The sequence below is a fragment of the Eptatretus burgeri genome, chromosome 12, assembly GCF_056783735.1.
Source record: "Eptatretus burgeri isolate ZD-2024b chromosome 12, Ebu_testis_v1, whole genome shotgun sequence".
Taxonomy (NCBI): Eukaryota; Metazoa; Chordata; class Myxini; order Myxiniformes; family Myxinidae; genus Eptatretus; species Eptatretus burgeri.
This window is the reverse complement of record NC_140972.1, coordinates 61438746-61462925: the sequence shown is the minus strand read 5'-3', so window position 1 is coordinate 61462925 and position 24180 is coordinate 61438746. Positions and strand designations below refer to the sequence as shown.

Sequence of the window (24180 nt, the reverse complement as noted above, 5' to 3'; positions counted from 1 at the left end):
GAGTTGCAAAACCTAAAGAACTAAATCTGATGAAACGATTCCTGCTCTATTACATGGTTCCACTACTCTAACTGGCACATTAACTACAGGAAAAATATTTGTTTGTCGACAAATATCAAGCCTCATGGAAGAGCAAGGTAACAGATGGTAAAACGTCGGTGCAATGGGGCGAGAGACGGACAACAAACAAAGGAATGAGGTGATGAGAGTAGGAAATGCCATAACTTGCAAGTAATGGGGTTAGGGTTAGGTAGAGGTAACGGGGATAAATGCTGTTGCAAATCACAGGTAGATATGGATGATGATATCAGACGGTGGTGTACCTCCTTGCATGAAGCTTTGGAGAGAAGAGTGCAATCTAACCCTCTCTGAGAGGTAGTTGCACAAACAGGAGAAAAGGGGAACAAATTGTGGAGGTGTGCAGTGAGTTTAGAGTTTGGGGATTTGACCAGGAGGAGGTCACTGAAAAAGCACATTCATCCGGAAGAATCTGGGGAGGATCTGAGGGCTGAGAGAGCAGCAGGCAGCAATAACATGAGAGGCAGAAAGACTTCAACAGGCCTTCGTTTCTACCCCATCACTGGAGATTCCAATAATGATGAGAGCTTTAGGTTACGCGGACATCCAGAGAGACAGATGTGGCGCTGGAGTACCAGCCCATAGTGAAAAGCAGGACTCCGTTGAACAGCAGACAAAGGCATGATAGGCTGTGAGTAGTTCTGATTTTTTTCAAGGAATGACTTGAAAATGACAAAGGATGTCAACTCTGCAGCTGGCTTTGGACATCAACCATGAAATAGAATTGGCCTTGGAGAGCACATCGCTGATGAGGTCGAGAAACTCTCTATCGAGTGCAGCTTGTGGTTGCTGGTTGCATCATTGGTTGGGACACGGCCATGCTGCTGATGCAGTGTCCCCCTTACCAGTACACACTGGTGCTCATTTCACCGACCTCGGAAGGATGACAGGCTGAGTCAACCTCCTGGTGTATTTTAATTCAGTGGCCAACGGGGCTTGAACTCAGGACCCGAGGATCCCAAGCCGCCACCCTAACCACCAAGCCAACACCAGACTGCCTCGAAACTGATGTTCTTCCATTCTCTGACCATGGATATTGAAAAGTTGGTTTGTTTCATAATGAATTATTCTGGAGCGACTGTCCTAATTAATCACACCTTCCTGTGGGGTCGACTGGGTAAGGATTTTTTTCTTTTTTTGCTCCAAATCTTTCACTTATCACACACACGTTCAAATCAAATGAACTTGGTCTGGGTAGGAATTTTGTTAAGTTGTTCAGGATGCTGGCGACAACTTGCTGACTCTTAGTGAAAAAGACAGCAAGGGATCTTTAACGTTGACAAACGAACAGTGAGTGCTGCCAGACGGGCCATCCGGCTTAACGTGCCTCCGATGTCCGAGCACACACACACACACACACACACACACACACACACACACACACACACACACACACACACACACACACACACACACACACACACACACACACATACACACACTGCACGATTCCTCAAGCCCCGCAAAAGCAAAACACCAGTGCGGCGGTTTATAGTCGATTCGGGATTCGAACCCAGGCCGACACAGCTCAAAAACGACTTTGACTACCTCGAATATTAAAAGGTTTCATGCTCGGTAATAGGTTCACGATGCGACCGACATACTCCAGCTCCGGCTTTGATGCCATGACGAGCCACGGTCACGGAGCCACGGTCACGGAGCCACGGTCACGGATCCACGGTCACGGAGCCACGGTCACGGATCCACGGTCACGGAGCCACGGTCACGGAGCCACGGTCACGGAGCCACGGTCACGGAGCCACGGTCACGGAGCCACGGTCACGGATCCACGGTCACGGATCCACGGTCACGGAGCCACGGTCACGGATCCACGGTCACGGAGCCACGGTCACGGATCCACGGTCACGGAGCCACGGTCACGGAGCCACGGTCACGGAGCCACGGTCACGGAGCCACGGTCACGGATCCACGGTCACGGAGCCACGGTCACGGAGCCAAGGTCACGGATCCACGGCCACGGATCCACGGTCATGGAGCCACGGTCACGGATCCACGGTCACGGATCCACGGATCCACGGTCACGGAGCCACGGTCACGGAGCCACGGTCACGGATCCACGGTCACGGATCCACGGCCACGGATCCACGGTCACGGATCCACGGTCACGGATCCACGGTCACGGATCCACGGTCACGGAGCCACGGTCACGGATCCACGGCCACGGATCCACGGTCACGGAGCCACGGTCACGGAGCCACGGTCACGGAGCCACGGTCACGGATCCACGGTCACGGATCCACGGCCACGGATCCACGGTCACGGATCCACGGTCACGGATCCACGGTCACGGATCCACGGTCACGGAGCCACGGTCACGGATCCACGGTCACGGAGCCACGGTCACGGATCCACGGTCACGGAGCCACGGTCACGGATCCACGGTCACGGAGCCACGGTCACGGATCCACGGTCACGGATCCACGGTCACGGATCCACGGTCACGGATCGACGTTCCCACACTTACTGTGATACACGAGGCGGAATTTTCGAAGTATTGAACACAACACGCTGAGGAAGCCGTTTTGAGCCGGCAAGACAGCCGCCATTTCCACGTCGACCATGTTGTTCCGAAGGAGTCCTTTCTCGTCGTTTCATTTCCCCGAACAGTGAAAACAGGTTCAGTCACTTTCCGCAAATCGCGACAAAGAGGAAGTAAAGTCGGTCGACTGTGGACAATATTCAGTGACGCAATGGCACTGTATTATACAGTGGGTGGCACAATGAACACAAATAAAACCCAGCTCGCTCACTGACATTTCGCGTTGTTTTATTCCCACACGACGACGGACACGAGTCAGAGTACACACTCGTTCCTCCCTTTTGAACGCATCGATGCATTCGAGTTATATAATCACACTTTCGCTGCATAAAGAGCCTGAAAAAGAAAAATCAAAACATGGAAGCATGTTGTGCAAAATTATACACCGCCTTAGAATAAAACGATCAAAACATCTTCAGATCAAACATCAAAAGGGGAAAAATTATTAAATTTTGGGAAAGAGATAAATGTGATGTGATAACTTTCATCACTCTATGACGTCACAATGTATAGGGTTGAACTCGACACGAAATGTCACAAAAAAAAATGCAGTGGGGTTAAGACGGAGAAAGAATATCAACTCCAGATTGTCAGAAACATATTTAAAAGTAAATTATTTATTTAAAATACATTCCTGGGTTAATTTTTGTCGAGGAAACGGATTCTGACCTTTTTGTCAAGGAAACGTGATACCTGGTGTTGGCTTTGCGGTTATGGTGGTGGCTTGGGATCCGAGGGTGGTTTAGGATCCGAGGGTGGCTTGGAATCCTAGGGTGGCTTGGGATCCTTGGGTGGCTTGGGATCCTTGGGTGGCTTGGGATCATTGGGTGGCTTGGGATCCTAGGGTGGGTTAGGATCCTTGGGTGGCTTGGGATCCAAGGGTGGCTTGGGATCATTGGGTGGCTTGGGATCCTAGGGTGGGTTAGGATCCTTGGGTGGCTTGGGATCCTTGGGTGGCTTGGGATCCGAGGGTGGCTTGGGATCCTAGGGTGGCTTCGGATCCGAGGGTGGCTTGGGATCCTTGGGTGGCTTGGGATCCGAGGGTGGCTTGGGATCCTAAGGTGGCTTAGGATCCTTGGGTGGCTTGGGATCCGAGGGTGGCTTGGGATCCGAGGGTGGCTTGGGATCCTAGGGTGGCTTGGGATCCAAGGGTGGCTTGGGATCATTGGGTGGCTTGGGATCCTAGGGTGGGTTAGGATCCTTGGGTGGCTTGGGATCCTTGGGTGGCTTGGGATCCGAGGGTGGCTTGGGATCCTAGGGTGGCTTCGGATCCGAGGGTGGCTTGGGATCCGAGGGTGGCTTGGGATCTGAGGGTGGCTTGGGATCCTAAGGTGGCTTAGGATCCTTGGGTGGCTTGGGATCCGAGGGTGGCTTGGGATCCGAGGGTGGCTTGGGATCCTAGGGTGGCTTGGGATCCTAGGGTGGCTTAGGATCCTTGGGTGGCTTTGGATCCGAGGGTGGCTTGGGATCCAAGGGTGGCTTAGGATCCTAGAGTGGCTTGGGATCCTCGGGTCCTGAGTTCAAGACCCGTTTTCCGATAAATTAACACCAGGGGGTTGACTTAGTCTGTCATCCTTCTGAGGTCGGAAAAATGAGTACCAGTGTAGCAGCCAAAAAGGCTGCACACCAAGGGAAGGGGGGTATTGATCGATTTATTAAATCTGATATTGGTGTGGTGCAGGCATGATGGGCCGAATGGCCTCCTCCTGTGCATAAATTCCATGTAATCCTTGTAACCATATTTTGACCATTCGTTATCTTATTTAATGAGTAAATATTGTTGAAAATAATCGATTTTCTCACTATTTATGCTCTAATTGGTTTATTTTTTAGTCAGAGACTAACATACAAACACTTTCTGAACTCATTGTATTCACCTGCACACTGTGATGTCATTTGTTTGATGTCAATTGACGGCATCAAAGGGCTCAATAATCCCAGCAAGCTGGTACTCATTTTGCCAACCTCAAAAAGTGGTGTCACATGCTGAGTCAACCCCACCTGGTGTTAATTCAACAGAGGGCAGGATTTGAACTCAGGACCCAAGGATCCCAAGGCCATCACCCGAACCATGAAGCCAACACCAGGCATGTCTAACATAACCGATACTACTAAATATGTGTGTGTGTGTCTGTGTGTCTCCATAACTCCAAAAGCATGAAACATAGCAGCTTCAAACTTTACGTGCATACTGAGGGAACTGTTTCACTGTTTTGTCCTTCCTTCTCCCACCCCTCTTGTCTCATGCCCCCTTGCTGTGCGTTAGCTCTCATACGAGCATTGACAATGTATACAAAAAACAAAAATAAAAATAATTAAAAAAAACTCCAAGGTCGTGCATGAGTGAAAATTGGGTGGTTGGGTTAATTTAATCACCCCTTTTGAAGATAATTAATGCCGTTATTTAATTATCCTTTATCAAGGCATCATCCTTGGTCAGGTCTGTCAGCTTGCTGGGGTCTTAATTCACCGTTTTGTTCAGCCTATTCAAACACGCCTTGATTTCAAAACACGCTCTACTCTCATGGACTAATTAAAGTATATTAAGAAAATATTGTTACGGTTTTGGAAACTTACCCCATGGGAAGAGCATACATGGACATGTAGGTGACCTGAGGATCAGTTATTTCATTTGTCTTTGTGTAGATAGTCCTTGGTCCCTTGTTGAGAGGTTGTTCGGTGGGGGCATCCATTGGTTTGGTTGTATTTCCCCGGTGTAATGTCTCCCTCCTCCCCCTCTGTTACTATCAATCTTTCCTTCTTCACATCATTGGTCCCTTCTCTCTCTCCTCTGTTACTTTCAATCATTCTTCCTTCATACCATTGTTCTGTTCCTTTTTTATTTTTGCTTTACACCATTTTGTACGAACTGCTTTTATGACAAAATAGAAATATAAATATACTGTTACGGATTCAGTGGTGGCGGGATTCGCACCCTACTCTCGACAGCCAAATGTTGAATATTCGGCGTCACTTAACCACCGCCGTCTCCAGGGTTATAACGCCGGCTGGTTCGGCACAATTCTCGGGTCACGCGCCTCAGATCACGATACCAAAATACACCTGTGCCTTGCCAGCTGGGGGAATAGCCCCCGGCTACAGACTGGATTTGTCAGAGACCGAGCGGAGTCTCCCAGTCCGTAGCCCGTTTGGGTTTTTTATATTCAAATCGAGCGGATCGTTCCTCAGCGTGGCACGAATTAATTCAAAGCGGCAACTTCATACGAATCAGCCAGATTTATTTATTTATTTATTTATTTATTTTTTTTGTATACCTTGGTCGAGGCTCGTATGAGAGCTAACACACAACTCACAGCAAGGAGGCATGAGACAAGAGGGGCGGGAGTGGAAGGGACAAAACAGTGGGGAACAGACACATTAGGTGAACTGTGGAAGGGAGAGGGATGGGGATGGGACGGGGAACATGGCGAAGAGAAGATGGACATTTCAGGGACTTTCAGGAAGGAAAGCAGGAGAAATGAAGGAAGTGGGCTTGGGTGGATTATCGGGGGTAGAAAAGATCGAGGATTTGGATGGGGGAAGATAAGAGGTGGTGGTGAACAGCTGTTTTGAAAGCCTGGAGGGAAGAATGGGAAAGAATAGAGTGAGGAAGTTTATTCCAAAGGCGGGAAAAAAGAGGAATGAAAGAGTGAAGATGAGCAGTGATTCGTGATTTTGGTAGTTTTACCAGAAGGGGGTTGTTGGCGGACCTTGAGCGCCCTGTGGAAATGTGGTGGGGACAAATCGCAGAGAGAGAAGGGGGGGCAAGGCTGGAGAGGAGTCGGTAGAAGACAGAAAGACCACCGACCAACCTGCGGTGATTGAGTGAGAGGCCCAAAGTCTCAGCTTCATTGCGGGAGATGCCGATGATCTTAAATGCCCTGGTTTTGACAGCGTGAAGCCGAGAAAGGTGGGAGGCAGGAGCACCAGCCCAGAGGGGAGAGCAGTACTCCATCAGGCTACGGACAAAAGCTTTGTAAGTGGTCAGGAGCTCAAGAGGGCCGAGGAAGGACTTAGCATGACGGAGGATTCCCAGTCGGCGACTGGCTTTTAAGGCGAGGTTGGAAATGTGACTTTCCCAGGAAAGGTCATGGCAGATAGTGAGACCTAGAAGCTTGAAAGAAAAGACTTCTTCCAGAGGATTGTTGAGAAAGTGGATGGGGGGGTTTTGTAAACGGTCCTTTCGAAGAGACATAGTGAGAGTGTGAGATTTGTCTGGATTGAAAGACATGTTCCACGTGTTGGACCAGTTTGTGATTTTTTCCAGATCTGCAGTGAGCGAAGAAGCTGCTGCTTGCCGGTCTGAGGGATGACAGATGGTACGGCAGAGGGTGGAGTCGTCGGCAAAGAGAAATAGAGGATTTTCCAGAGAGTCCGAGAGATTATTGATGAAAACCAGAAAAAGAACAGGGCCCAGAACGCTACCTTGAGGAACTCCAGCCTGCACAGGAAGATGGGATGAAAGAACTCCATTTAGGGCCACACGTTGACTGCGACAGGAGAGGAAGTCTGCGAGCCATGGGTGGAGATGGCCTTGAATACCATGGGAAGAGAGTTTGGTGAGTAGGGCAGGGTGCCAGACTGTGTCAAAAGCACGTGATATGTCCAGGGATACGGCTCGGATTTCCTGTCTGGCATTGAGGACCTCCATCCATTGATGGGAGAGCAGAAGCAGCATATCCAGGGTAGAGTGACCTGGTCTGAAACCAAATTGATGATTGGAAATCAAGCCATTGGAGAAGAGGAAGGATTTCATGTCTGAAGCGATGATGGATTCCATCACCTTGCTGATGATTGGGAGAAGGCTGATTGGTCTGTAGTTACAGGGATCTGTTTTTGCACCTTTTTTATGCAGGGCAGTGATGTTAGCAGATTTCCAAGCAGATGGCAGATGACCTTGGGCAAATGAGAGGGTGAATAGAACAGAGAGAGGGTGAGCAAGAGCAGAAGAGCAGGCTTTGAGGACACGTGGGCTGATACCGTCTGGACCGGTTGCAGAATCTGACTCGAGGTTTGAAAGCAAGCTCTCCACCTTGTTAGGAGAAAAGGACACAGAGTCCAGGGACAGTTGGGTGCGACTGGGTAAAGTGGGTAGAGATAGTGATGGGTTTAGGACACAAGATTTAGCTGCAAACACCGAGTTTAGACATTCAGCTTTATCACGTGTGGAATCAGCAGTGCGGCCATTTGAGGTAAGGGAGGGGATGGAGGGGGAACATACACCAGAAACAGATTTGATTAAACGCCACCAGGATTTTGAGGAGGGAGAGAGGTTTGAGAGTTCAGACTTGAGATGAGAAAGATGTTGTTTTCTGGCTCTCCTGAGGGTAGATACACACTTGTTCCGAGCTTTGTGGAAAGAACTGAGATTGCCCTCAGTTGGGTTTGCTTTCCATGAGGCAAAGGCAAGTTGTTTCAGGAGAACATTGGGGACACATCGGGGAACATGACACAAGCAAAGCATTCACGACAATGTTATAATTAATCTATAACCCGTTCTTAACTGGGGAGCTATGGATTATGGGTTTCGAAGGGGACCCTAACGAGATAAACCTTAAACAACATGCAGACAAGACATGGACAGCATGTAGACAAGACACAGAGTACTTGGTGATGCTTCATAGACGAGAGGAAAAGTGTGAAAAGCAGGAATGTGGCTCGTGACAAGCCGATGTCCACGGATTCGAGCACCCAAGCTCAAACACGCCGCGTGGCAAAATGGCGGCGTGTCCATTTGTCGCAGCCCTCACGCACGCAGCCACGGCGCGTTCAGACCCCGCGTAAGGTCGACGGCCAAAGACGAAAGATCTGTGGTATGCTCCAGCTGGCTTTTCACAAGGTCCAGCATACAAGTCCAGGCCTGGCCTGTTCAACAGATCAGGCCAAATCGAGGTGTTGGGCTCTGCAGGTTGGGTCTGTGGCCGAGGAGGCACCGCCGGCCAAAACCACTCCTCCACAAAGTCGATCGCCCGACCCGACGTGCAGGCGGCCTCTCCCACTGCCAAATGGCAGACTCGGCCAGTCTCAGTCTCCCTGTCGCCTCTCAGCCGACTGCAGTTTCACTTCTCCTTTCTTTTTGGGCGCGCCGCTTCTCGTGGCTCAGGCAGTTCCTCTTACTGCCGATCCGGCGCTCGCTCGCCTCAAAGCCGACTCCAGACTCGACTCCAGCAGCCTCTCATCCAGCAGAAGGCAGACTCGACAAAGCAGGCAGTCACTCTTACTGCCGATCGCCCGTATCGTGGCTCAGGCAGTTCCTCTTACTGCCGATCGCACCACCTCTCAGTCCCACCTTCGCCTTTCCGGCGCTCGCTTCTTCAGGCCACACCCTCTCAGCTGACTGGGCGGGGCCTCGTCTGGAGAGGGGAAATAAGAAGAACCTCTCAGTCCACCACCACTGTACGAAGAATAAACAGCCTCTTATACCTCCCGACACACATGTAATGTCAATTTACCTAACAACTTGGCTAAACATGCATTCAATGGGGGATCTGGGCGAATCCTATATTTAATCACACAATAAGGGCCATTTCCGCAACAATACTAATAGTTGCCACAATATATTAATAGCAGTAGTTTCTGCAAGCGAGGATGTATGGACACAGCACAAACGGACGTGGTAGAAATGCGTAGAAATGACTCTCTATCGGGTGTGTACATGCCTGCATACTTGTTAATGTGTGTGCGGTGTGAAGGTTTCACAGGCACGCGATCTGAACTCAAACTCAAACTTGCACCTGGGCCGATGAAGCGTGGTGCTGTGGAGGTTATGCGGCTGTGGCGTGAACCATGTGATTCTGCACATGGGGAGCAGACGTGCTGCAGTGCTGAAGCCAAGCGGGACGTTCTCCTGTGCAGTGTGGGTGTGGGAAAATCCATGCATGTGTGCAAGGGTAAAGATGAGTATATCACCAGTGCATGTGCACAGTTAGCATGGACCAAAAGGAGGTTGTTGGAACATGTAATGGGGAGAGGGGCATGTATGCGGCAGGCCTTTGCCAGGTAGATAGCATTGGTTGCAATTTTTATATGCTTCCTCCCGGTTTTATATCGAACATGGCAGTTAAAAAGAACACATTGCTGTTTGGGTGTGTTTTGTCACCCCGATAATGCTCTGGTATGCCGCCAACCCTCCCCTTACACTGCACTCCCTCCCCTCACACTTCCTTCCATTGCCCTTATGCTGCTTTCCCCTACCCTCACGCTGCTATCCCATTCCCTCCATAGGTGGGGTCTCACTTTACCAACAAAAGATATCAACTTGTGAGCGGTGATAAACACAGTGCAAAGGGGATACTCCATCGCAAGGAAAGAAAGCAGTGTCACATAATGAATACAGTTTTTTTAATGTACATTTTAAAATGTACAAAAATGTAAAAATGTACAAATGTACAATTAATACTTTTTTTTCAAATGGGTGGAAAAATAAATAAACATGAGAATTCTTCCGGATTTTTTTCCAGTCGAGACAAAAGCAACCCAGACTGAGCGAGCATGAAAATGACATGGAGTCCTCTTTTTTGGACATTTTTGGGTGAAAATAAGTGCCCTTTTTGGGCGTTTTTGAACATAAATAAAGTCCTCTTTTTCGGGCATTTTGGGGGGAAAATTACATTCCCCTTTTTTGGGCCTTTTTGGGTGAAAATAAGCCACCTTTTTGGATTCTGCAAGAATTCACTTCTCCTTAGATAGTTAACTATAGAGAGGAATAAAGAGTAAAAGCGATGACAGAGAAGAAAAAGCAAGAATTAGAATGAATAAAGAGAATTGTGAAAAAAAGTAGAAAGAAATGTGAAAGGAACAAATATCAAAGATGTCGGGAAGAACCCAGACAGGCGGTAGATGGGAGTGAACAGGGGAGTGATGGGTAGAAGTGGAGAGTGCAGGTGGGATGGTGTTAGAGGTGTGCTTGCTCCAGTATCCACATTAGGTGTTGCAGATGGTTTAAACTTTAAAGGCATCGTTCCACGGTTTTCAACACGATAAGAATCAATGATGCATTTCTATGATACATTTCTCTTACTCATGGTTTTACTTCTGATTGAATTGGTTTAATTGAAAAATTGATTGAAGAAAAAAATTAATGAAAGCTGTGCATAATTTGCAAACATTTGTTTGTCGATTTGAGTGTCTCACAAAAAGGTTATGAATCATTACAAGAGTTCACTCTTGCAGAGGGGCAGAGTATGATGCTTTACTTTCTGTTGCTCCAATGCAGGAAGTGCTGTTGCATCTGGGCACATCTCCCTCTCTGCCCCCCCCCTCTCTCCTCCCTTATACCTCCTTAATCATGCCACACCCAACCCAAAACTCCTGCTTTCTTCCATCCTAATCACTTCTGACATTGAAATCGTTTTTATCTAGACATATTCGCTCACGAGGAGCCAAATGACAATGCAAGCAAGTTCACAGACTGAGGAATAAATGGGAAAAAGGAAACATTTGTGTGGATTGGTGGCAGAGAGCAAAGAGGGCAGGGGTGGGGTGGGGGTGGAGGGTCATCAACAGTGATTGGAAGGAGGGCCATAGCACAACAAACTTAGGGTGTCGTTTTCCACAGGAGAGAAAGCACGGGAATGAGGAAATGGTGGTGAGCGATCACCTTAGGATTGGAGATGGTAACCAGGTGTGGGATTTGAAAGAACATGTGCGATCTGAAGGGGCCAAAGAGGGCAAGAGGAGTAAGATTGGGGAGCAAGATGAGAAACCGCCTCCATGGGAGCAAGATGAGAAACCAAAGCAGCTGCACCAGTTCAGAGTGGGGACCTGTACTCCATGATACTTTGTCTGAAAGCCATATGTGTGTGGAAACAATGACGAGCTTTTAGTTCTGGAATGAACTTTGTTCTGTTGAGAATTCCAGGGCATTGACCAGCATTTTGAGGTCTGTTTGGAGATCTGATCAAGACAGGTTGTGATAAATTGTGAAGCCTTGCAGCTCAAGGGAGTGTGCCTCTTCCAGCGGTTGAGGAGAAAAGTAAATGTTGAACTAAACTGGGGGAAGGAGCTACAAGTCAATCTTTATGGAGGTACAGAGTGAGAGCATGTCCTACCTATGCTAAACGACTGTTCTACTTATGAACGTGATTTTGCTTGCTTAGCTATAATTGGTGACAGTCAGACAGGTCCATAAAACCGCTCTTAATACAAAATGCATGAACTCAAATAAATCAGATTTTGATTTTGATGTGCCATACTCTATTTACAGAGTGTTGGTGCTGCCGAAGCAGTTTCTGGGTGGTTTGCCATTGCCTTCCCAATGTTGTTTGTCCATGCTCTATCCTCTTAAATGATGAGTGTCAAGCAAGGAAGCAGCATGTACCATTTAAAAAAGGGTTTTTGGTATGACTCAGGGTATGAACAATCAACCTCCCAGAGCCAGAGCGGACACTCCAACCAGTATGACACCAATCCCAGGGTAGGGACAGAAAGGTGAATTTATAGTTCAGTAACTGGGCTGAAAGGATGGCCTATAAGTGTGCCAACTCACCTCCGTGTTGTCTTGTCTGGATTCAAATCCCGAACCAGCTATAAACTGTCACCCTGTTGTATCACATGCAGGGCCATTCATCACTGTGTGCCCTCCATTGGATGGACGTTAAATTGGGCCTTCCATCTGCTGGCATTAGTTGATAGATGTTGAACATCCCAAGGTGTACTTCATGAAGAGTAGACAAACGATCGCCAGCAACCTGAACAAATCATAAATTTGTGTTCTAACCTACAGGGGGCACTGTGTCAGTGGAACAGCCGCACCATCAGCAAATTATGTTAACCGCAACCATGTGCTGTATACAGAAGATAGCTAAATATCTGCAGTGATTCATCAATCAAGTGCATAGTAGCGAGTGATCGGACAGATAGGAAACTCCACAGGTAGTAGCAAAAAAGTAGGAGTTCAGGCAAGCAGGAAGTCTCAAAAACAATGTTTTGACATGATGGGCGGTGCAGCTGGATTGTGAACCATTTGCTTTGAAATATCGTGATTTCATAAACTGTAGGGACATATTCCTACAGTTTACCGATTTGATCACACAAAATCAGAGATCACTGGCAAAGCAAACCTTTATTTTCAGTACAAGCAAATAAGCAGCAAAAATTCAACTTAAGTACTCAATCGCTTTCTAAGTGTAATGAACAAAAGCCATAATTGTGTTTCATAGCTAACATTACAGCCATTGTTACCCAGTACATTTGCATCTCCTCCTACTGTACCCAAAACTACTGTCCTACTGTTCCATTCATAGGATCCAGTGTCTTAAGTTGAGCTCACCCTTTGATTAAATCCCTCACTTGGCTCACCACCTTGTTGTTCTCTTCACACCTGTGCAATCCTTTCCTTTCAGAGAAGAAACAGTCATATGTGGCCAATACGTTCTGTTGTTGGACATTTGCGTAGCTATGAGGGTTCTTGTACGTGGCACAACTCGGAACATGATTCATCACCACCATGATGACCGATCTTCCTGCAATTGAGAACAAACATCTCAGTGCATTGGCCTGTCTTGCATCTCTGTGTGTGAACCATTCGGTGACGTTTGCATCACTCACTTCCACAAACCATCTCACACTTTGCGAGTGCAGCTGTGGTGTCGGTTCCAACTCGTGTCGCGTTCACACAGAAGACCAAGAGTGGCAGAGAAGAAACACTTTCCTCCTGTACAGGCCGAGGCAACATATTCACCGAACACTTGCGAAGATCACTTAGGAACATCTGCTCCGCACCAAAGGTTTTTCCATAAACAAAGTACTCCAAAGGGACTTGAGCTGAACATGAATGCAAAATGGGTTCATAAAGTTAGTTTCTGGACATAAAATCAGAAAACTACACCAGTGGTGACCAATAAGTCTGTGACCTATGAGCATCCAAGTAAAACAAACATAATTGATTCTTCAAATGAAAGGTTTAAATTATGTAGAGGCCAAATGATAAATGTCAGTGTGTGTGTGTGTGTCCTCCATAATTCCAAAACCTTGAAACCTAGCGGTCTGAAACTTTGCATGCATACTAAGGGAACTCCAAGGGAATGCATGAATGAAAATTGGGTGTTTGAGTTGATTTAAACACTCCTTTTGAAGATAATTAATGGCCTTATTTAATTATCCTTTATCAAGGCTCATCCTTGGTCACCTCTCTGTCCTTCCCTGGGGTCTTAATTCACCATTTTTTTGGGCCTGCTCCAAAATGCCTTGATTTTGAACAGGCCATAACGATTTCTTGATGATAAAGTGTTTTTTTTTCACTTTCCTCACTCATATTATTGAATGCCTGTTTAAGCCATGTGGCGAGCACACTTCGAGCTTTGGTGGCGATACCATGGCGTGGTTCTCAATGAGGACATTTCCGGAGTAAGAAAGGCAAAATAAATTAGATGATTACAGTACGAGTAAAAAATCTTTTCAGTTTTTACAAAGCAATGAATCGCCACATCACGGGAGCATAGGTGAGAGGTATGCACACTCGCTCTTAGCTGTGTTGCATGGGTTCGAATCCCGACCCCGCTATAAACTGGAATCCTGGTGTTTCATAGGCAGGGTGATTCATCAATGTGTGTGCCGTCCTTCGGAAAGACGTTAAACTGGGTGTCGCTTCATCCAGAATTCCCCCTTCTCCTCTCCCCCTCCCCTCTGCACTTTCTCTCTCTCTCTCTCTCCCACCCCTGTCCCTCTCCCTCCCACCCCTGTCCCTCTCTCTCCCACCCCTGTTCCTCTCTCTCCCACCTCTGTCCCTCTCTCTACCACCTCTATCCCTCTCTCTCCCACCTCTATCCCTCCCTCTCCAGCCCCTTTCCCTCTCTCTCTGACACCCCTCACCCCCCCTCTTTCTTCTCCCCTTCCTTTCTCTCCCTCTCCCTCTCCCTGACCCCTGCCCTCTCCCTTCCTTTCTCTCCAACCTCTCTCTCTTGCTCTCCCTCTCTCTCACCCCTCCCCTGCTCTCCCATCCGCACCACTCTGTTAAGGATTTACGGATTAGTTTTGAATTTAAAACTGGTTCCCCGTAGCGTACAATGTACTAATCAGATTCGGAGTGAGCCGACCGGAGGTGTACAACGGTTGTTGCATATGCGAGCATGCATGCATGTCAGGTAGATAGCATGGGTTTTAAATACTCCCGCCTGGTTTTATACAGAACCTGGCGGTTAAAAAGAAAATATTTCTGTTTGGGCATGTTTTATTACCCTCCCCCTCCCCTCACGCTGCCTTCCCCTCCCCCACCCCTCATGCCGCCTTCCCTCCCCCTCACGCTGCTTTCCCTTCCCCTCCCCTCACATTGCCTTCACTTCCCCTCACACTGCTTTCCCTTCCCCTCCCCTCACGCCGTCTTTCCTCTCCCTCCCCTCATGCTTACTTCCTCCCAAACCCCCTCCCCTCTCCACCCCACATGGACATCTCCCAGCAGTCTCTGCGTGCTGCATTAACGCACAGTTTCAATGTTCCACCTTTACTTCAATCCTGAACTTACCCCCTCCTCCACTTCTCCAAACTCCCACGACCAAACACAAGTTGAGAACCCCTCTCCTCACCTCCTCCCAAACCCCTTCCCTACTTCCACCCCTCCTCTGTCCTCTATTCTCCTCACTCCCACCCCTCCCTTCCCCCCGTCCTGTCTCCCTCCCCTCCGTCCTGTCTCCCTCCCTCCGTCCTGTCTCCCTCCCCTCCGTCCTGTCTCCCTCCCCTCCGTCCTGTCTCCCTCCCCTCCGTCCTGTCTCCCTCCCCTCCGTCCTGTCTCCCTCCCCTCCGTCCTGTCTCCCTCCCCTCCGTCCTGTCTCCCTCCCTCCGTCCTGTCTCCCTCCCTCGGTCCTGTCTCCCTCCCCTCCGTCCTGTCTCCCTCCCCTCCATCCTGTATCCCTCCCCTCCGTCCTGTATCCCTCCCCTCCGTCCTGTATCCCTCCCCTCCGTCCTGTATCCCTCCCCTCCGTCCTGTATCCCTCTCCTCCTCTCTCTACCCCCTCCTCTCTTTCTCTCCCTCCCCTTCTCTCCCCCTTCCCTCTTTCAGCTCCTCCACCCACCCCCCTTAAATATTCCCGTCAGCGAAGTGATGGGTTGAATTTGCTACTTGTGAATAAATAAGGTAAATAAAACTTTTGTTCACCTCTGTCAGTGACCCACTGACCACCCCTCTTGATTGTACGTCATACTGTTACGAATCTGGAAACCATTCGCATTCACACATACAGTTGACCCAAAGTTTCGTTATTTCGTTAAGTATATGTGGATAGTTATAATCTCTCCCCTATGTCTAATGGGAATTTCATGTGTGCGCTGTGAGTTTCTTTCTAATTAGTCTTCTGCATTAAATGCCCCTCCACTCCTTCAGTGCCATTACGCACATGTTCGAAGCCACGGACATAGGCGGGGGTGAGATCACCTCAGAGCCAACTCCGCCCTAGCAAGATGGAATGATCCTCTCGTCCAATCGGGGGTGAGATCACCTCAGGGCCAACTCTGTCGCAGCAAGATGGAATGTGCCCCCCGACCAATCGGGGGTGAGATCACCTCAGAGCCGACCCCGCCCCAGCCAGATGGAATGTTCGCCTTGTCCAATGAGGGGAGGACACCGATCGCCCGACGCCCCCCAACCAATCCGGAGGCGAGATACTTCAGAGCGGATCCCTCCACCCGCCCGGGGTAGGGGATAAGGAAGGTGGCGAGCTGTCTCTGGGGTCTGGTCTGGTCTGCGGTCTTTTTTGGGGTCTTCTTTTACGGGGTTCCTTGGCGGTCGTTTGTCGTGTTGGTGCTCATGGTGGTGGTGGTCGTGACGGAGACGTTTTGTGGTGCTCGTGTCGTCGATCGTCGTAGCCAGGATTGTGGGCTCGTTGGATTCTGGGTCGTGGGTACGAGTCCCACCGTGGTGAGTTGGAGTCGGTAAAACCGCACGAGGCGGCCAGGTACCCGGCCAGACTCTGACCCTCAGCTCGCCTTCCAACCCGAGCTGAAGGGCCGATTAAAGATCCACGAGGTCCATTTCTTTTTGGGTGTGTGTGTCTGTCTGTGACCAATCTGATAAGTAGAAATCGTTTAAGTGATTGCCGTTGTACATTTACATCTATGTTCGTGATTAAGTCTGCTCAGTGTTTCCCTCCCTCTTACACTGTAAATAAATAACTGCTAAAAGTTCCAGTTCGTTGTCTGTGCTTTCTTTCATTGACCCAGTATGGTTCGGGCTTGAGAATTACGGAGGCTGATTGTGCCGTAAATTGTCATTTGGGCCGGCGCAGCTTTGGTAATTCCTGCTCGGTTACGCCAGATCCGAGTCGGTAACAGCGACTCGGTTCGGACAAAGCCGGCCGAGGGTGTGGTATCCCCGATAGATAGATCGCGCGGCTACTGAGGTAAATTGGAATCAGACAAAAAGACCCGAACTGCGTGGTCGAAATATTGGCGTCCACGGTCCATTAAGCGACCCGTCGACGTCGGAGTTATCCGGAGTGACGACCTTCAATTCCGGTGTTCGGTGGGAGATGGCCCAACTGCTCCATCTAGCGGTCATCCTCCATCCTTCACACCCGGCACCACAACGATACTATAAACTGAAGTGCAAGATCCAACAAAACTTAGTTCCACGACAATCATATTATTCACTCAATCCTCAACAGACTTACAATAAAAAAACAACTTTCAAATGACAAGGTGGCAGACGTTTTGAAGTATTATAACGAAGAGGTACACCTGTTTTGCTGGTGTGCGAGCACGAAGCCAGACTTGATTGCTCAAAGGCACAGTAAGTGCCATCGCGCTATCCCTTTATCATCTTGTTTGATTTCGGGACAGTGGAGCTCATCAGCTTAGCAGTCACCATTTTAACACAAGTGTGATGTAGGCAGCATCTAATCCCACTGTAATACTTCCGTGTTACTAAACGTACAAATGCACTGGAAAGTGAGACTTCCTCCCCACCGGAACCATACCCAAAAAGTGTGACGTGTAAATCATTCAGAGATGATAAAGTCAGTAGCAAGAAGTTCATATTGATTCTTAAATAATGAAATTGTAATTAATGCTGGACAAATCGCTTACCGGTGAAGTTTCGTCGGAACACGGAAAGAACAGAGAAAATCTGAAAATCCAGAAAGCAGTAACAGTAAGATTGAACTACGGCGAAAACAACAACGAACATGAAAACCCAACAAAGGAAATTATCGCAGAACCAAAAAGACACCGCCAAGAAACAGAAAAATCCGAGAAAGTGGATCTTGAATGCCATCGAGAAATCCATGACTCCTCTCCAAAGGCGGCGATCCGTGATCAGAACAGTCAAAGGGAAGTGAAACTTCAGACTTTTCATTCACATCACCTACAGGACCACAGGGGCGGTGCAAGATGAACCCGACTCGTTTACACCATGTTCGTGCATTCGCCCTTTTGGGGTTCATTTGAGATTAAACTTATGAGACTTTTCTTATGAGGCTTTTATAACAGAGATCGAGGCTCATGGAAGAACCAAATGAGAGAGGTGGGAGGTGGGGGGACGTTGGCACAACAATGGAGAAAGGGGAGTTGGCATACAAAGGATCCGATGAGGATGGAGAAATGGGGAGGGAATGTATAGACGGCCATGACGGCTTAGTTAGAGTCATACAGACAGAACAAGGGAAATGACTGATGTCGACTAAACGGTTTTGGTGGCAGGCTTAAAAATCTTAGGATATTGAGTTCGTGCTCACGTTGTTTAGTTAAATTAACATCAGGTGGGTTGACTCGCCTTGTCATCCTTCCAAGTTTGGCAAAATGAGTCCCAGCTTAATGGTAACAGGGGCATCAGTAGCTCAGCTGCACTTGTCTGTGTTTTGGAGGTGAGCAGGTTGAACCTGGACCAAATCATACCAAATATATTTTTTTAAAGAGTGGGGAGACCAAAGAGTTGGAACTGATTCCTTGTTTCAGTTTGATGCTCAGAATTTTACAAGGATAGAGCACGGCCAAACAACCATAGGTTGGTAACGATTGTACAGACTTGATTGCTTCCTCCTGTGTGGAAGTTCCTTGCAAGGGAACTCATCTATCTATAATTCCAGCAATCTCTGTGTGTGTGTCTGTGTGTGTGTGACCGCTGTTTCTCGACAACCACTGGTCCGATCTAATTGAAACTTGCCAGATATATTGCTGGGGCCCTGAGGATGTGCCTTTTCAAGGTTTGATATTAATCGGACAAGTGCTTCCCAAGTTATGGCCATTTATTTACCAACCAATGGGAAGACACGTTGTTGCATGGGCGTGGCCGATGGGGAAGGGAACCTCAGCCACGTTCCCCATTACGGGTTACAACGTACGGACTTCCAGAGAGTGATGACTTCGTGTATTCTAATAATTTCTCGATTTCTTATGCGCATTTATAGATAAACAGAATGGCCCAAGTTATGATCGTTTTTATATTAGACGGTGTAGAAATTTCGGGAACATCAGAGTGCTGGTATGCTCCGAACCAGGAAGTAAATTTTTTCTCTCTCTTCTCTTCTCTTTTTGTTTTTCCTTGCCACGACATTGCGAAAAGGTAAAATACGTTGGCGCTAATTGAATAATTGGGTATTAAAAATAAATTGCGAATAATCGTAACTGCGAATAATATCGAACTTCCGGGTCACGCACGTGCGGGCACGTGAGAGCGAAGAAACGGCCTGTGTGGTTTTTTATTTATTATTATTATTATTATTATTATTATTATTTTTACAGGCACGTACTAGTTAATATTAATGTAGAATAGACGAAGCACAACATGTTTTACTCATCAGTGCCCCTCACCAGAACTGACATCAGCACACGTCCACTTTATTGTGGGGCAGATTTCAGTGTAATTGTGCAAAACGTAGTAAAAGCATCAACCCTGGTGGACATATAGAGGAATGTAATCCCCAAAGTGATCATTTAAAAATAGGGAGCCATGACACCAGTGGCCCCCTCGTGGCCAGCAGCGCCCCCTAGTGGCCGGCAGCGTCCCCTCGTGGCCAGCAGCGCCCCCTCGTGGCAAGCAGCGCCCCCCTAGTGCCCAGCAGCACCCCCATAGTGGCCGGCAGTGCCCCCATAGTGGCCGGCAGTGCCCCCTAGCGGCCGACAGCGGCCCCTAGTGGCCAGCAGCGCCCCCTCCTGGCCAGCAGCGCCCCCTCGTGGCCAGCAGCGCCCCCTCGTGGCCAGCAGCGCCCCCTCGTGGCCAGCAGCGCCCCTCGTGGCCAGCAGCGCCCCCTAGTGGCAAGCAGTGCCCCCAAGTGGCCAGCAGCGCCCCCTAGTGGCCAGCAGCGCCACCTATTGGTAAAGGCTAAGGCAACAACGTGAAAGAAAAGGGCTCAGGCAGCTGTCTCTCACATATGATGTTAGTAAAATGTTTGTAACTTCACAACTGTAACTTTGGATTTCACGGTGCTTAAACATCCCTTAATATGATGCTTAGATATCTCCTAATACAACGGCATGATGATAAAGTGATTTAACTTCTCCAAAATGTACGTGAAAATCACTCTTTTTTTTCTTAAAATAAATGCTGAAGGAAAAAATTCAAGCAGCTGCCAAAAAAACATTTATATACCGCACATCATCATAAACTCGCAGAGTACCTGCCCGACAAGCGATCTTGGTTCGAGCATACAACGCGTTCTTCTGACGCACACTTTCATTTGGGCGGTGTATAGGCAACTGACAGCTCTGTACAAGCAAAAAAAAGCATAACCCGAGTTACGTGCGTGAAGCAAAAACATACCTACTGCTTATAATTAAAAACACCTCACTCACTGTTGATCTTCAACTAAATGGCAAACAGGTGTCAATGGAAGTGGACACAGGGGTGAGTCAGTCAATTATGAGCCAAGAGACATTTGACAAACTGTGGGACTGTGAAGCCCAAATTGAGTCCAGTGAAGGCCAAACTTCATACCGACACAAAGGAAATTGTTCTGGTGATTGGCAGCACAGATGTCAGTGTGTCTTATGATGGTGTGACTTATGAACTACCTATGTGGGCTGTACCAGGCAATAGCCCTACATTACTTGGTTGGAACTGGTTTGAGAGCATAAAGCTGAACTGGCATGACATCAAAAAGCTGTCTACAGTGGAGGCTTCCAGTTGTGCTCAAGTGCTGGATAAGTTTCCATCTCTGTTTGAGCCAGGAATTGGTTCCTTCACACAGGGATGAAAGTCAAGATTCATCTGGACTCAGAAACAAATTCCATCTACTGTAAAGCTAGGTCTGTTGCCTACTTGATGAGGGAAAAGATTGCGAACTTGAGAGACTCCAGAGTGAGGGGGTCATCTCTCCAGTTGTTCAATGAATGGGCTAGTCCAATTGGTTCTGTCCTGAAAGGTGATGGAGCTGTGAGGATCTGCAGAGACTACAAGGTGATCATAAATCGCCACTCCATGCAGGATCGGTATCCACTGCCCAAAGCAGATGACCTGTTTTCGACATTAGCTGGTGGAAAGTCATTCACCAAGTTCGATCTGATGTCTGCCGACATGACACAAGAGCTGGATGAGGAGTCAAACTCATGTGCATCAACACTCACAAGGGGCTGTTCATCGATAATCGTTGTCCTCTTGGAATACATTTAGTAGCTGCCGTCTTTCAGAGAAACATGGAGAGTCTATTGAAGTCTGTGCCAAAAACTGTCATGTTCCAGGATGACATCCTGATCACGGTCTCAACACTGCAGAACACTTGAGTAACCTGGAGGAAGTCCTGCGTCGTTTGGACAAAGTAGGACTCAGACTGAAACATGAGAAATGTGTGTTTATGGTGCCCGAAGTGGTATTCCAATGCAGAAGAGTCACTGCCGCTGGGATTCCAAAGTCGAAGCAATCAAGAACGAACCCAAGCCAGAAAATGTCACAATTGCGTTCCTTTTTGGGTTTGCTCAACTATTTTGGCGGTTTCTTGCTGCGGGTGAGCACAGTGAGAGAACCCCTACATCAGTTAATTCGGAAAGGGAAAACTTGGTTTTGGGGCAAGGCCCAGGATGATGCCTGCAATGAAGCTAAATGTCTATTGTGTTCTATCAAGTTGCTTGTTCTTTCTGATCCATGTAAGTATCTTGCATTGTCATGTGATGCCAGTGCATATGGGGTAGGCTGTGTGTTACAACAAGCCAATGAGTCAGGCAAGTTACAACCTGTTGCATATGCTTCCAGAAGCTTGACGAAAGATGAAAGAGCCTATGGTATGGTTGACAAAGAAGCATTAGGCTGTGTTTGGGGTAACCAAGATGCATCAGTATTTGTTTGGTCGTAAATTTGAGCTTGAAACTGTTCACAAACCGCTCACCTTCTTTTCAGAGAACAAGGGAATCAACACCAATTACCTCATCACTTGTTCAGCAGTGGGCCTTGACACTGTCTGGTTACAATTATATTATTTGTTACAGGCCTGGCAATGGGAATTGTGTTGATACACTGAGTCGACTGATGGTACCTATCACTGATTGTAACAACACCCCTCAACCTGCTGACCTTGTATTAGCTATGAATGTGTTTGAGCGTGACAATCCTCCAGTCACTACTGCTCAAGTGAGGTTGTGGTCTAACAGAGATCCTGTGTTGTCTGTAGTTAAGCGTTGTGTATGACTGGCGATTGGTCCCGTATGCCAGACTCGGAAGAGTACAAACCGTATTTACGTCATTGAGAGGAGTTATCTGCCCAGTCAGAATGCTTAATTTGTGGCCGACGTGTCATCATGCCAAAGCAGGAAAGAGAGAAGTTGGTTCCTGAACTACATAGTACTCACCCTGGTATTGTTATGATGAAAGTTATCGCAAGGTCTTATGTTTGGTGGCATGGTATTGATTCTGAACTTGAATCTTGTGTTCATTGTTGTGAAACGTGTATGCAGCTCACGTCACCAGCGGAATCACCGCTGAGTCTTTGGTCGTGGCCTTCCAAACCTTGGTCCAGGATTCATGTTGACTTTGAAGGTCTATTCTTAGGGAAAATGTTCTTTGTTGTCATTGATGTATTTTCCAAGTGCATCGAGTGCTCTATCATGTCTATCAGCCTTCTGCTGCCACCACTGAGACCTTGCGTGTCATGTTCGCTACTCACGGTCAACCTGATGTGTTAGTAAGCGATAATGGTTCGTGTTTTACATGTCAGGAATTTCAGGAATTCAAGAGATTGAATAGTGTCAAACATGTCTGTTCTGCTCCGTTTAAACCTGCTTCTAATGGTCAGGCAGAGCGTGCTGCACAGATTACACTGGTCAACAATTTTTTACTTTCTGAATGTTGTCTAGATTTCTACAAGTGAATTAGGGTATTCTGGCACTGCTGAATCAGGAAATGGCATCCATTTCTCTCCATCAGGTCAGGTTTTTGTGCTAAGTTGATTTGAAAAAATCAGATCTTGTGACAAAAATCAATTACATTTTTGTGGCATTATCAGCTGATTTTTGTCAACACATATCATCCTAAACATGTTTTTAAGAAAAAAAAAATGTTTTGCCAACAACATTTATTGATTACATGATAGAAACATCGATTACTGTCATCTGAATGGTGGGCATTGATAAAGGTAAGTACAAGTAAATTGCATGTTGCGTTACCACTGTTCAAACTTCAGGGCTTGAACTTCCGTTTCTTCGAACTCCTGGAATGTTCAGCGGCAGGGAGGTCTCTCTTCAGATTCCAACAGTAGTCAGCCATCATGACTGCATCCCAGCGACCCTGATACCTGGTCTCCATCTCCTTCATGTCCTGATGGAATCTCTCCCCCTGCTCGTCACTCATTGAACCCAAGTTCTCAGGAAACCGGTTCATATGTTAAAATAGGTAGTGCATCTTGATGCTCATGTTGCAGCCCAGGTTTCTGAAAGCAGTCAGCATGTTGTTGACAAGTTCTGCGTAGTTTCTGGCCTTATTGTTGCCAAGAAAGTTCTTCACTACCAAAACAAATGTCTTCCACGCTTCCAGTTCCACTTCGTTCATTGAGTTTTTGAACTCTGGATCTCTGATGAGCTGACGGATCTGAGAACCATCAAAGATGCCAGCTTTCAACTTCTCCATGGTCAATCCTGGAAAAGCCTGGCACAAGTAAGTGAAGCAGTCACCATCTTTGTCCAGAGCCTTGGTGAACTGCTTGATTAAGCCGAGCTTGATGTGCAGCGGTGGGAAGAGTATTCTGTCTCTGTCCACCAGAGGGTCGTTGATGACCTTTTTTGTATCACATTATTTCAAAATCTGCCCCATTAACTTTAGTTTTGATCCACGAACTTTATGCTTTGCCTCACCAATTTTTGGAAGATTTTGAGGTTTTATGACTTCAAACTGATCCCTTTTCGACATAATCACCCAGAACTATCGTACCTGAATACTTCTTGTCATTAAAATAATTATTTCCAATCAAAACAATTATTTGACATGACATTTTACCCCTACCAACTTCTTCTAAAATGCTCCACACATGCGTACATGTGAACAAAAATGTAAAAAACGACATGTGGCCATATCTCAAAAACTTGACCTGATTGAACAAAACTAATGTGAGTTTTGGATTCAGCGCATCAGATTCGTCCTAAATCAGCTTAAAAAATGCAGACAACAAATTTGTTGTTGACCAGTGTTATCAAGT

At 47.5% G+C, this 24180-nt stretch overlaps 2 protein-coding genes across 3 annotated transcripts in view; both read right to left on the bottom strand.

Moving 5' to 3' along the window:
- The window catches only part of LOC147015733 (uncharacterized), a 12233-nt gene extending 9330 nt beyond the window's left edge, over positions 1–2903 (bottom strand). The window contains exon 1 of the mRNA XM_085848215.1: positions 2564–2903. Coding sequence (XP_085704341.1) covers positions 2564–2660 — 97 coding nt within the window. The 5' untranslated portion in view covers positions 2661–2903. The remainder of the gene's footprint in view (positions 1–2563) is intronic.
- Positions 2904–12682: 9779 nt separating this feature from the next.
- LOC147015732 (uncharacterized) lies at positions 12683–17939 on the bottom strand. Of its 2 annotated transcripts, none has more exons than XM_085848212.1 (3): positions 17654–17939; positions 13187–13402; positions 12683–13101 (listed from the first exon to the last, which is right to left on the bottom strand). In XM_085848212.1, the coding sequence occupies exons 1-3, from the start codon at positions 17919–17921 to the stop codon at positions 12905–12907; spliced, it is 681 nt and encodes a 226-aa protein (XP_085704338.1). In that variant the 5' UTR covers positions 17922–17939; the 3' UTR covers positions 12683–12904. The 2 variants fall into 2 exon arrangements, with proteins under 2 accessions (XP_085704338.1, XP_085704339.1); XM_085848213.1 differs by lacking the exon at positions 17654–17939 and adding an exon at positions 17306–17539 and having other exon boundaries at positions 13187–13292.
- Between the last annotated feature and the right edge of the window lie 6241 nt (positions 17940–24180).

Bases quoted from the DNA above. Each gene is read 5' to 3' on its own strand.
- LOC147015732 (XM_085848212.1), bottom strand. From the start codon at position 17,921: ATGAAAAGTCTGAAGTTTCACTTCCCTTTGACTGTTCTGATCACGGAT. The intron at 13,403-17,653 runs GTAAGCGATTTG...ATTCATGTTCAG, and splicing joins GTTCCGACGAAACTTCACCG to CTCAAGTCCCTTTGGAGTAC. The intron at 13,102-13,186 runs GTGAGTGATGCA...TCTCAATTGCAG, and splicing joins GTGTGAGATGGTTTGTGGAA to GAAGATCGGTCATCATGGTG.